This window comes from Bombus vancouverensis, chromosome 13 (assembly GCF_051014615.1).
Source record: "Bombus vancouverensis nearcticus chromosome 13, iyBomVanc1_principal, whole genome shotgun sequence".
NCBI lineage: Eukaryota > Metazoa > Arthropoda > Insecta > Hymenoptera > Apidae > Bombus > Bombus vancouverensis.
The window spans coordinates 3,768,702-3,783,033 of NC_134923.1; the positions used below are offsets into that span (position 1 = coordinate 3,768,702).

General features: G+C 39.7%; 1 protein-coding gene across 5 annotated transcripts in view; it reads left to right on the top strand.

Annotated features, from left to right (window-relative positions):
- Positions 1 to 14,332, top strand: part of GABA-B-R2 (gamma-aminobutyric acid type B receptor subunit 2) — an 84,177-nt gene that overhangs the window by 10,533 nt on the left and 59,312 nt on the right. For 2 of the 5 annotated variants that reach the window (XM_076623698.1, XM_076623697.1), the window contains exons 2-3: positions 822 to 915; positions 12,353 to 13,782. In XM_076623698.1, the coding sequence (XP_076479813.1) occupies positions 13,474 to 13,782 (309 nt within the window). In that variant the 5' untranslated portion in view covers positions 822 to 915; positions 12,353 to 13,473. Of the gene's footprint in view, positions 1 to 821; positions 916 to 1,049; positions 1,111 to 12,352; positions 13,783 to 14,332 lie in introns of all 5 variants that reach the window. The other 3 variants (XM_076623696.1, XM_076623694.1, XM_076623695.1) reach the window with 3 other exon arrangements.

Sequence of the window (14,332 nt, forward strand, 5' to 3'; positions counted from 1 at the left end):
TGCAATGTATGACCTGTCATGTGCCCGGCCATATTGCAAAAAAAAAGTTGAGAAGAGATACAAGTAATAGTAGCGCTGCGACTATAACTCGAGCGAAGAGACCTTCCGTTCTTGTAATTATCTTATAGAAGTTTTAAGACTTCTGCTAACTTTGGAACGACATAACATTTTTAAAAGGATACCACTCGCATAAACTTCGTCGCTTTAAATTCAATAAAATTTCTCGTGGTTCAGTTGATAGTTGCATTAGGACGATTGAATGCATTTTATTACGTTTGTTATACACACATATGTATGTATGTGCATCATGTTTGCTCGATGTTCTTGGCATCGCCGCGAATCAACTTACTTTTACTCTATAAAATTTCCTGTTGACAAACGACCGATCTTTTGTTTGCTGCGAACGGTATTTACTCAATGCTCGTAGAGGACAGTTTTGTTTGCCAGTGAAAAGGATTAGTGGAATAAATGAAAGAGCGATCTAACTAACGGTTTTCGAACCATCTGCACATTTCTGATCTATGAAACCTTGGATACTATACATATACATGGAACACGAGCTATGATAGATTACGTACGAAGATTTGTGAAACGTTAGCAGATGTCGCGATAAACCATTCGTTTGAGGAAATTTCGTGTAGCATTCACGTTCTCATCTAGATCGACTAATTTTAATTGCTCGCGATACGCTTTACGGAACATCATTTATATTGGAGATTACGCTGTTTTCTTTATGAAACCGCACGATGGTGTTATCATTATTCCTGTCCCGGTTGTCTCGAGATTACTTTCCATTACAATTTTCTTTATATATTTTTCAGCCAAATGCCCGTGAACACTCGAGATCGCCGAAGAAACAGCCAAGGCCCGATAAATACGGAAATGGAGCCTGCACGAGGCACGTCTGCTCGATAGGTTCGTACATCGAGTAATCTTATTCTCCATTTTTAACTCGAAATGAACTTTCAATACGTACAAGCATCAATTACGTGAAGCGTATGTTCGGGCAAAATATAAATTGTGAATTATCGGCGCTTCCTCTTCCACAGTCTGTTCGCCAATTGAGGGAAGTGCAACATCAAATATTTGCATCTCAAAACTTGACACGAGGTATTTAACTTCCTTTGTAAAAATGATTGAAACAAATGAATAATTTAACGACCGTGAAATTTTAGTTAATTTGTTTCGCCGAAAAAGAGAGAGACAGAGAGAGAGAGAGAGAGAGAGAGAGAGAGATAGGAAAGAAAATGTAAAATTTGACAAAACAAATTAAAAATTGGACAGCCGCAGCTCTCGCGTACTAATATTTTCGAGGTCCGCACGAACACATTACATTACTCTATGTCATCCTTGAATTAAATTAGAATGAAATGAAAGCCGGATTTAATTAAGTCCATGGAGTTTCACTCGACGAGTTAATTAATTCACGTCCAATGAAATTCAGATCGACCCTCCAGTACTGTTTACGCGATATCGCTATCAAAAAATTTCAACAGTGATGGGATGCCCATTGAAATAATCACTGATATGATCGTTTGTATATCGGAAAAGCTGTTGGATTTTATCTTGTAGAACTACGTTTACGTGCGTTTGATTTTTACTCGCAATTTCAGCTTCTCTAAATATTTACGAATCTATAACATGTATCTATATATCCTATTTATAACTATTCGTAATTAAGGTAATACGAGGAAAACAAGTAGTCAAACAAATATATAATTATGTTTTTGCTTTTATCAAAGGCATATTTTTAGCGTACATGTAAATTAAGAAATCCAAAACCCGTCATTTTGTTGGCGTTTGGTAGTTCTAACGTTGAGAAGACTAATTATTATAATGGGGAGTATTAACATTTTTGGACATTAGCATCAACTATTTAATGGGACGCGCTTGATTGGATTTCTTCTACCCTATTAAATTGGGATCATTTGGTGGTTACCCGATGTCTTTTATTATTTGTATCGTGTTATATGTTATTACTTTCATGATATACGGGACGCGATCAGCTCGTTTTTCCCACGTGGATTACTCAAATAAGCCAACCTTCCGTGCTGCAAGATTCAATGCTTTTGCGGATTTCCAATACGTTCGATGCTCGTCCGACAAGCTCGTCCTTTCGGATTTTTCAATCTGCCGTTTCAAATTTTGAAACAACATAGAGACAGTTGTAATTTCCTTTGTTAAATTATCAAACTACGATCGAGTAATTTCGCAAAGAGGGATAGGTTATCGATTATAATAGATTGCGCAGAGGGAAATTGAAGGTAAACTATAAAGTTTGCTTCCACTTAGATGCAATTAACAAATGGTCGAACAGAGAAGCAGAAGTGATTACAGATACAATAGTAATGGTTGACCCCATAGTAATTTAGTGTAATTTAAAGTTATCATTTTGCACCACTCTAATGAAAGAGAGGAAAGAGGAAGGAAGGGACGAAGTTATCTCGACTGGGTCTTAGTAGACTCGTTGCTAAAGCTTTCATAGTTGGCCAGTGCTTTGAACCAAATCATCGGTATAGCGGAGGTTAGGCCATAGAACTTATTTCTATGAAAGAGATGATTGAGACGAAGACTTTTCAAACTCATGTTTGATGTACCATTTCTTTGGCAAGTTCAGGAAGGTTAGCAGAATTGATGAAACTTAGCAATTTTACATTTTATATCTCAACCTAACCTCGCGTTAGACAGCGTTTTATATCGAAATATTCTTGTCATTATGTGAAAGTAAAAGGAAAGATTATATCGCTAATAACATAAAAAGGATCGTGTATGCTAGTCTCGGTTATTAGAATAAAAGCATACAAATGTATCGTAATTAGGTGTGACTGAAAACTAGTTCCCTTCATCATAGTTGCTTTCTGTTTTTCCACTTGAATCGGTAAACACTTTGTTTTCTGCTAAACGTGACCTTCTCGGTAAATATCGTCGCAGACGATATGCATTATGTATATTCGTCTAGAACGTATTCGTGCACTTGATTATCGATCATCCACTTTTCGCGTGTGTCTGCACAATACGTTACCACGCTCTGTCAACATTTACGTAGCAGGACGTTCGAATTTAGCACGCGAACAACGGCTACCGACTAACTGCCACTGCTTTCAGCTACTTTAATTTTGCCTGTTAATCGACTCGTCAGGCAAACCTCCATTTCTCGAAGTGAAAAATCACAATTCTGGATATATTTGATCCGTAACTCGGCGGTAAAATCCAAATTTATTGTCAACCAACGGTAAACAATCGCTTTCGAAGCAAACTAATTCCGTTCGGAATGTCGGCGTGTATTCATGATTTCGAAGATTCGATCGTTTCGAATCTCCCGTTACGTATCGGACTGTACTCGATTGGAAATTACATTTAAATAATTTGTTTCGTGTTGCTTCGCGTTGTTGCTTCAAAGCGTAATGATACTCATGACCGTAAAAGGAAAAAGTACATCCGTAAACAGCTTTTCAACGTTGTTTAAACAGAACTAGTTCGATTATGTTAATCGAATTCGGAGGTATACAGAATTCGAGAAAGTGCTTTTCCCATTTTCCTTCTTTCTCGTCGATTCGATCGCTCCTCAATCACGAAATTGATTTTAGTTCGAGTATTAAAAAATGAATCATTTATTTACACTCGACCGTCTATAAATAAAGATATCAAATAGCCATTGTTTGATATTGGACTATAGTATAGTCCACCACAGCACGCTGAGCTCGTGAAAGACTTCTTTAACCTCTTAATGACTAAAATATTAATGAACGGGCAATCTCCCTTGTTCCCTGAAGATATAACCTGAAAAGAAAGCTAGCGAGCTTACTGAACAGTTATACTTATACACCGTACTATAATTCGAGAAACACAAATATTAAATAACAAAAAACTTTCCTAAATGGCACGGAGCTAGGCATAAAAAATTCTTGCCTACCGTCGTGCGAAACATACGATGATCGATCCAATGATCGATGCGTTTTACTGGAAATGGAGGCACGATTAAATTTCTGCGTTATAAACGCACAACTATCGAGTTTGCACTGCCTATAGTGATCAAGAAAGTTTTCCAACGATGATGGAAACTAAAAGTTGGTTGTTGGTATCAGAAGATTGTATCTACGAATTATTCTAGTGAGATGAGAGTGGTCGAGTTGGCTTGGCAATACTCGATAAAACTTTGAATGTAATGTGCCATCATAATGTTCTCGAGTTATTCGAATCGTAAAAATGCGAGATAAGCCAAGGAACGTTAATTTCTGTCACACTTAACGGCACGTTGTAATATGCTCTGAATGTGGTTTTCTAATTCTCTAAATCATTTCTATGATTTTCTTTTCAGCGTCATAATCGTTCATAATCGATGAACATAAATGACAAACACTGGAAAAGACGTTGCTAAATCACACATGTGGTGTGAAACAAAAGTGCGAGATATAAAACGAAGAAAAAAAAAATGTGGAAGCTCTCTATTAAAAAGTGCTTTCTATACTCCATTACGACTGCTCTACTACGCGCCACATATCTTTCCCGAAAAAACGAAAAGGGGAAAGAGAAAAAAAATGGGAAGCCGTGCGAACGGAAAACACGAACTTTCCATTAAAGAATGCTTTTTAGATACGTGGTTCGTGTGGCGCTAATGCGACTAAATCTGTACATCTGTTCGCATCTCAGCCGTTAAAATCGGCGAATCACTGACTACACGTAACTTTGCGGTTCTCGCGAAACCATCGTTTAAGATAAAGAAACAAGAACGAGAAGAAAATGAGGAAAGATTGTTGGGGAACGTAGGGGAAAGGTTAGCTGTGAAAAGGTTGGCGAGGAAAAGCTAAGTAAGCATGCTAATTAAGCTGACTGGTGGAGCAGGAATTTCCTGAAAAGCGAAAACCGGTTTTCTAGCAGCTTGAATCGCGTTAACGGTAAACGTTTAAATGTTTTCGATGTTTCGCTTGAATGTCGCAATTCAGCTTCTCCGCAGGGCAGAGACAATGCGAGCGAGTGGTCGCATTTTTAACGGAGAACAACTGCTTTCCCCCGGTTCTTGCATCGTCGTTGCCGCACTCGAAAAGTAGAACGCCCTAACCCCCGAGAGCAGGCTGATCTAGTTTCTCACGGCTCATCCGTACCGTCGATCAACCCAAACCGACGCGACGCGATGCGACGTACGTTTTCATCTAAGAGATTACCAAAGACCGTGCAAAACACGAACAGTTCGCTTACCGTAAACCATCGCCGGCTACCGGCAGAAAAATTTGAATAATTATACCTGGCAGCTACTATTACTTCCTCGGCTGAATCAGATTGGCGATATCTCAATTTCCAGTGGTTCGTCGAAATACGTCGAAAACCAAGATTTATATATTTTCAATCTATGACTATGGGACTATTTTAATAGAATTTTGGAGATTGTTCAATAAGAATGATAACAAGCACGATCATATTCGAATAAATTCGGTAAAAATAATTTACAACGCTACGATTAGCAGCTTGAATCTTTCTCTGTATTTTACTCATTTCATTCCGCTACATTTAAGAAACGAATGAACCGAAGAGAGATATAGCGGTCGGAGGATTTCTAGAATGGTATCTCCCTCGATAATAGAGACACGTAGCAGATTCGAACGTGCGTCTACTAAACAATAAGCGAGAGATATTACTTGGAATCATCGATAATCGAACGATTCGATCAGCGTAGCTGCCTCTGTTATTGTCAGGCGATCGATATTAACCGTTGGAATTAATTACCGGTAATTTTTCATTAGCGTGCGTCGAGATAGGTGGACGATTTGGTCGCGTTGGCGTCGAAGGCGACGGGAACTGCATTTTCGGCACGCGAGCCTTTCGACTGCAGTCTAGCACTTTCGATGTTTCTTCGTGTTCCGCGGCAGTTTGAGCAGTAAGGTGAAAGCGAACGACCTTCTTGGCTCGAAAGTAAAGTCCATCGATCAAGCGATGAACCGAAGGAAACACGCCACCGTACTCACTATCAACCGAGGCCCACGTCACCGACGCGATAGTACCTACCGAGGACGACGACGACGACTACGACTACGGCGTCAGAACCACCGATTATTCCAGTCCAGACTCACGGTCATCGCTGGCTAGCGTGTTACTAGCTAGTAGCGCGGCACAAGCGTTGAGAATTATGTCACTATGCCAAGGCTCAACCTTGCCGCGACATGGTCACCGATGAATACTGTATGAGACTTTATTACCGTCGACTGTTAGACTATCGGCAAGGTTTAGCTTGCTTCGTTTTCCCGAAACCACCTTTGATGTCGATCGAGTTGATTATCGTCTATGTTATTTTCGCTCGAGGTTTGCCTGGTTCGTCGAAAGTAAGAGTACCGAGGTTCGACTTTGTTCTTTTTTCTTTTCTTTTCCTCTAGCGTGACTCCTTACTGCTGTTTATAACTCGAGATATTAACTACGATAATTTACGCTCATTGAGACTCATGCAGGCGTATTTCTCGTGTTTGCCTAATATCCTTTTTCTTCTTTATCTCGAGTATAAACGAGTAATGTCGTGTTATTTCATAGCAAAATTATTTGTTAAGTCGAGGTAACGAGATAGGAAATATCGTACCGTTCTAGTAATATTTACACGAGATCCCAGCAGAAAGGAGTTACATTAAAATTCGTATTATGCGTAATCCAATTTTCCAGTCTATCGGCTATCCGCTCGTAAATTTTCGATAGATTGGATTACCCGTTCGGTCAACGGATTGCCTGCTATCCGTATAAATATTCGAGATTACAGGTAAATTAGCGGTTACTCGATTACGATACAGGCACTGATAGCAACGCCTATTTCGCTCTTTTCTTTACCTTGCATTCATATTATTTATTTTAGTCCTGATTTATATTTCCTCCGTTGAACACGACCTGTAAAACGTAATTGCTTTTTATTCGAAAAAGTTTATTAATCAAAGCGTCGCTAGAAGCTACGAGCTTTCAAGAGCAGATCTTACCGATATTACGAAACCATCGTGCTTTTGGATTTCATAAAATTTTGATTCCTTTATTTCCAAGCCTGTTATTGCCAGAAGAAAATGTCGAGTACTATTTTCGTTAATAGTATTATTTTCAAGAATAATATTAGTGTAATATTTCAATTTAGCCGGAAACTAACGGAGATCGTTACCGATCATATCGAGATAGCGTTGTATCCAGCGCTATTGCAAACGAAAGATACAGGGAACGTAAAAGAAACATATATCGACATTCAGTTTTACGTAAACTATGCTGCTGGCTAACGATATACTTCGTGATAAAATCGACGTAGAAAATCGGAAATCTCCGTCCAAAGGCAGATTTATAGAAGTCGTTCGTTTTGAAAGAACACAACCGTTCTCAAATTAAAATAATTTCTACAGCTTCTGTTCGATGCATATATTGATACGCTCGGAAGCCGCATCGATCCAAATCCAATAATGACGTTAAAATATTAATCGTTCAAATTTACTCCGGAACTTACTATTATTTATAACACCTTATAAAATATCTCTTTTATGGAAGTAAGATGTTTATTGATAATTAAGTTACACGAAGCAAAGTTAAAAAGTTTGGCTTCCGTGAAATTCGCAAGAATATTCGACATTCTCTTAAATCGTAGTAGACAAAGTGGAAACCAGTTGGAGATATAAATTAGGGAATTACTGGCTAGCTAATTGGGGAATAAATTAGGCGTTACAATTAGGTACGATAAAAACCAGGGAAATTTTCACAATGACCAACCTAGCGCAGTCAGTTAATGTACGATCGAGAAGCGCTCGCGTTAGATCGCCACTTAACGCGTCAATTGCTCAGCGAGTCTGCTAACATCCTCGAAAATTACAGCTGGTTAACCCGGTGAACTCGCTAGCGTTGAACGCTAACAAACGCTGTTTCTAAAATTGACAGACTGATACGGTCCGTCAAGCCGATTCTTGAAGCGTTAGATATAAACCGGTGGTCTTCCTGGAGCCAGTCGACCGACGCCGGATTATTGATCGGGAGTCGTGACCGGCTACTCGCCAATCGACCGTTGCCCCCTTCACAGCCTACCGATTTTCATCCTCGAATTCTGATCAGCGATCATCCCTCTTCGTGCCAAACGAGCAAACCTTCACGTCAATCAGTGGTATCGCGTAAAACCGCGCCGCCTATTGGCCTAACCGACAATTTCTACGCGAATTTTCCGCACGCCAATACATTATAAGATGCTTCTGGATAAACTCGACGAAATTACGTCCGACAGACAAATACACAACCCTTACCTTACCTTTAGGTACTTCGTACTGATTCGTGGAATTTGCCTTTACGTATCAGACGATCAAAATGATAATTTCATAGAAACTTTGCATCAGTCAGGATGAATTTCTCAAACGAATTTCTCGACGATCCCGAAACTTTGTTCAGAACGCGTTCAATCCTGATGAATTGATTAGGAAGCAAGAAGTAGCATGAAGATTTCGAACCAACTGGGAACGAATATCCGCCTAGAAAGGAGACTTTCAAAGAAAGAAATTCGCATGTTGTAATTCTGGGATGTAGAATTAAACGGCAAAGGGTTGTAGAACGTGAAATGTGATTCGGGATAAAAGAAATACAACAAATTTCGAACTAGGAATCAATTTGGAAGGAAGATGGATAATGAAAATGAACTTTAGGGGCTCTATATGTTTGAATAATGACTTTATTTAACCAGAATTATTACAGTGACCACAATGATCGATTCTTAATTTTTCATAGAATGTTTTTCACGTTTATATTTCTTCAGATACCACCATTTTTTTAACACTTTATTCATAAAAAGATAATAAAGTCATATTGAATATTGTAGGATCTTTACTGCAATTTGTTTATTTACAACAAATGGATTAAACAGATATTGGTTAAACAGGAAACGATGATTGTTTAACGTGAACTAAATACAATAACGTACTGTAATTAAGACAACTAAATAGTTTATTTCTAACTCTCGTCATCACGGTTCCAAAGCTCTCTCTTTCTCTCTCTCACGTGGATCACACTCTCTCGACAGCGCAATTCGCACTCTCTGACTTCTCGATTCACACTCTCTGACTTCTCAACTAACACTGACTATTAATTCGTCTTCCTCCCTTAGCATCCCTTTATCTTTTGTCTTAGACCCACGACGCACGTGTTCCGCAACCGCTCGTGGTCAGGGTCACGCAGGCCTTTTCCGCGAAACTATTCGATTGAAGGACCGACGATACATTGTTGGGCCTGTCGGCACTTAGGCTTTCTCTTAGGCTTTTCTTCCACGATACTACAATATTTATATTAAAACCAAATACCTAAAAATATCTGTAAGATCCATTTCGGGTAAGGCTCACCATCCGGGTAACACGCTTCATCGAAGAGAGATCTGCAAAGTTAAAGAAGTTAATTATAAGAAATTCTCGGAGGAAAGAACTCACCGAGGAATTAAGGAATTTCGTAGCTAAACTATAATACTAAGCTATAGCTACATACAAAGTTGGATCGATTAAAGTATCGCCGACGAGGTGACGAAGAATAAATTATTTATTCTACAACTTGCTGTATTTCTTTAAATCGCGACTTCGCCTCGTTTCATGCAAATCCTCTGGTTAAGACAGTCCGATTCACGGTATGCTCAGAAGATGACGAAACCCGAAAGAGCGTTCATGCGTCATAAATGTGAAAGGAGAAACAAACAAAAAAATAAAGAAAAAAGACGAAAGCAATTCTTGAGCGGTGAAAAACGATGAAAAGATGGAGGTTGAACTCAACCCGAACGGTCAATTCTGCGAGAAAGACAAGAGACTCGAGTGTACCAGTGCGAGTGTTACGCTACCGAGGAATCAAGGGGAAGCTTTTAAAGAAAGTAATAGGGGGATATAAGTTTGTAAGACGAGCTACGATGGTACGAGATGAGAAAAAGCCACGAAGAAGCCAACCGAATAATTAAAGAAACTATTAAAAAAATATGGTTGCCGAGCATCGAAGAATGCAGAATGTTAATAGAGCGAGAAGGAAGAAGCGGTTAATTGGAAAATGAGAAATGAGAAACAGATTTGGTATTGGATAATGGTGAAATAGGATTTTCTTTCCCGTACTTTCGCTTCGTCTTTTCTCATCTCAACCCTACTCCTCTTTTTCTCTTTCTTTTTTGCTTTTCTTTGCTCCCTCTCTCCTTCGTTTGCATCTCTTTGCCTCTTTACTCTCTTCTTTTTCCAACCCTGATCGTATAATGATTGACTGTCAGATTCGCAATGTGTTTGTCGAAAAAGATTCTACTTAAAAAGATTTCCCATGTGCACTATCGCTCGTAAGTATCTGGACAGTTCTAAGTTACTGCAAATACGAGTTATCACATCGAGTGTCCAAATGCTTATAGATGGCAATGTACGTATGTGATAAATCACGACCTCAAGAGGGTTGAAAAAGTTGAGCTCAGTCGACATCATAATTACGTGCAAGCAATTAATGTAACATATATATGTAGAATAATAGCAAGGCCGCGTTTAACGTCGTGATCCCGGAGCAAGTGTCTCTTGAAACAGATGATGTCGTCCGATGTAAAAGAACGTTATCGACAGCTGCTGCTATTGTAATTGGGTACTTAAGGTTTAGAGGTTCCGGACACTTAACTTTACGATCATCCGAAGTTCATCGACTCGAGTGTTCCGGTCAAGTAGGAGCTCCGAGCAACCTGATATCAAACTTCCATCCATTCTCATTCTTCTTTCTGTTTAGCTCGTGAATTCTTCTTACGTAGTCCAAAGAATATATAGGTTTCCTCCACTAACCTTAATAACCTCGCGAGACAATTAATCGATCGCCTGAAATTTTATTTCTTTTCTTTTAGACGTAGAAATTAGGTGATTCAGAAAGTTGGTAGCGTTTTGATACTAAAAAGACTCGTACAAACTATCTTAATTTGTTGTTAAGAAAGATAAGTTTTTAAAAAGAAAGTGTTCCTTTTGCTAGAAACTTTCCAAATAATCCAATACCAATACATCGTATACGTGTATACTCCCGGTGTAATTATTTCCCACGGAAATTGGAAAATTCCTCGGGAAGAAAAAGTAAAATTGAACGAGTTTGCGTTAAACAACGATAGACAGTGAACAGGGCATATCCTGCTACCTCATCGTGGTAAGTAGTATTACTCTATAACTGGCCAGGCGCTGGAGTTCACCGCACCAAATATCACTTAGCTTTAATGAAAGAAGTTCATTAGAGAATACATTTTTTAATATCGTCGATGCGCAATGTGTCCGGAAACCTATAGAAATTACGGTGCAACGTGACGTGGCAAATATTGATATTATTCTTTACGTTGTCGACTTTGCTATCTCAGTACTTTCTTTTTATCTCTGGTCCACCTAACAGAAATTCGCGGCGTTAGTAGCGCGTGGTTCATTTAACCGTCCTCTGCTTTACAACAGCAAGATAAAACACGTCCCGCATAGAGTGCAGCAATTAAGTAAATCCGCTATGTAATTTTGACTCACAATATTAAGGTAACAACTTCTATGAGACCTTTGTAAAGGAGGGAAATATTTTTGTTCGCGTGACTGGCGTGAAGTCAAACGTGAAATCGATAGCACTCCAAAATTATCGAATGGTAGCATGATTTTCCTTTTGTAATTTTTGCTTTTAAAATAAATCTCTTACTAATGGTGGTTCTGCTAGCGATATTTGCTATTTTATCTTGCAATTTGTTTTGAAGGTCTCAGTATTGCAAACGGTACCTGTCGCGCATGTTACGAATTCCAAATTATTTCAAATTATTCGAATAGAAAAAAGAAATTAAGAAAATCTGATTCGAATACTTTTGAAAATCACAAGATCATTTTCCTTTTTTTCTAAATATACTTGTCTGATCTTTCAATTGCAAACAGAAATGTAGTATAAAACAACAAACGAGAGGCAGAATGGTCTTTCTTTAGCTTGTATAAACAGCTATCTACGACAAATTTATATCTGAATGACAGCCGTAAGTTGTTTAGTTTGCAGTCTCAATGTTAACTCTGCTACTGTTCCGTTTGGCACGATTGCCGCCTTAGAACCAGTTGCTTCATATCAGAATTAGTATGGCAACTTCCAACAAGTAGAAGCATTCTCTCAGGAGACGAAGTACGAATAGATCTAGAAATACAGGGAACACGTTAAACGTGCAACCAGATAGACATGTTTTGTTCGCACAATATCTATCTTTAATTAGTGATTAACGATCCCTGTACACTTATTAACGAACAATCATCGAACCGCTACTGGTATCGTGAGCAAATAAGGAACTTTAGGTTATCTATCTTCGTTATCCGACTAAATGCAACGTTGCAGTTCGTATATTAGAATTTATGAATCGCTCTAATTTGAGAAATATAAATTTTTGTTACAGATTCGACGCGGATGCGATGGCTGGCCCAATTATGGAAACAAATAACGTGCGACGACGGTGTAAAACTAAACAATCGAAAACATGAAATTCGTAGATCGCAAAAGTAATTAAAAAATGAAATAGCGCCACGTTCGTTACACGCTCTCTGAGAAATTTCGAGTCGAGGCAGCTTTATGCTGTTGTGCAATTTCGATACGTGTCTCTTGCGTACAAGAAAATATTCTAACCGAGCGAAATTTTTGCTATTTGCAACGCGTACTGTTTGTCCGCGCTCTCTTCCTTCGGAAGATTGTGCGTTTTACGAGATTAAGTCTGTCTGTAGGCGATTCGTGTAGACACCTTTTTTTTTTGCCTCGGTAACGCGGAAAGATTTCGTAGGCAAAAAGATGGAAGGTAATCTGGAAGCGTGTAAGCAACGGCGACGGCAGCAGCAACAGCGGCACCAGCAGCGATGGCGGCACCATCAACGGCAACTCCAGCAACAACAGCTAACCAAGAAACGGAAACATGTGGAACGTTTGAACGTTAAAAGAACATCCCTCGGTGAATGGTAACCGCGGCGGCGGCGGTCCAGTCCAGTCGGCAGTATCGGTAAAAACAGTAGCGAGTGAAACGCGTCGAACGAGTACAAGTATCATCGATCGCATATCAGGTGATCGCGAGAATGAAATCGCACGTTTACGCGTTGCCCGCGCGAGCACGATCGACACCGAAGTCAACCATAATAGACGCGACGTTAACAAAGCTCGAGAGCAACGACGCGTTCCAGAGGGAATAATAGGGAGAGAAAGAGAGAGAGAGAGAGAGAGAGAGAAAGAGAGAAAGAGAGAGGGGGGGAGAGAAAGAGTGAGAGAAAGAGAGAAAAGTAAAATGAAAGAGTGGCCGTTTGATACAGTCAATTAAGTTGCCTCGTCGCCATTAAATTTAAGCAGCGGTAAAAGCGATCGCTTCCAATGCACACGCGCACAATGAGATAGTACGAACCGGTGGCAAGATTACTGCTTGAGTAATCGGAAGCCGGCTAATAAAGCCAATTAAAAGTGTCAATCGGTAATCGATAGATCGTGTCTCGCTTTTCTAACAGACACTCGGAAAGTATTCGAGCGAAGTAGAAGAGAAGGATGGCTACGGTTTCAAGACGAACCAGTTCTAGCCGATGCTGGCCTGGTCTCTTAACGGCCGCTTACCTTTGCGCCTTCGTCCTGTGGATCGACGGAATGCTCGGCTGCGCCGGGCAGAGGCCGAAGAATATAGGCACGAAAAAACGAGACGTTTACATCGCCGGATTCTTTCCGTACGGTAGTCACGTGCCCGAGAGTCACATCGGTCGTGGTGTCATGCCTTCGGTCAAGCTCGCTGTTGATCATATCAACGAGAATCGCCGTGTCCTTAAAAACTACCGACTGCACATGTGGTGGAACGACACAGAGGTAAGCGCCCGTCATTTCATTTATTCTACGTTTACGTGTGTAATTTTGCATCCATGCTGCTGCTCGTGAGCAGTTTGCGAACAATCTGCAAACTATGTTCACCAGCAGCATGAACTTTTACGTACAGCGAGTGAAGTCGTTAGCGAACACTGTTCGTCCGGAAGACGCATCAAAGGTACATTAAAGGGCTTCTTCGCGACAGTCCTGCATACTGCACGAACAGTTTTGGCCAGGATGAATCCAGCATAAACGTGAAATTTCCTATAAACGCCGTGACAATACGCGGCTACGACAGTTGAAAATTGCTTTTCGAATTGCATGTTTCTCTAATCTAATTTTTATCTCACACTAATAGGAAATCTCTACGTCTAATGTTGATGTGTTGGAAACATGTTCATTTGTTGACAGGATATATTAATCTCGCGGCAGCTTGATACATGAATTTTTATACGAAGAAAAATCGTCAGGTCACACTCGATTCTCGTCGAGCTGTTTCGAATTAATAATTTCAAGCTGCTCGTTCGATTCAGCGCCGCTGGAATTAACCTCG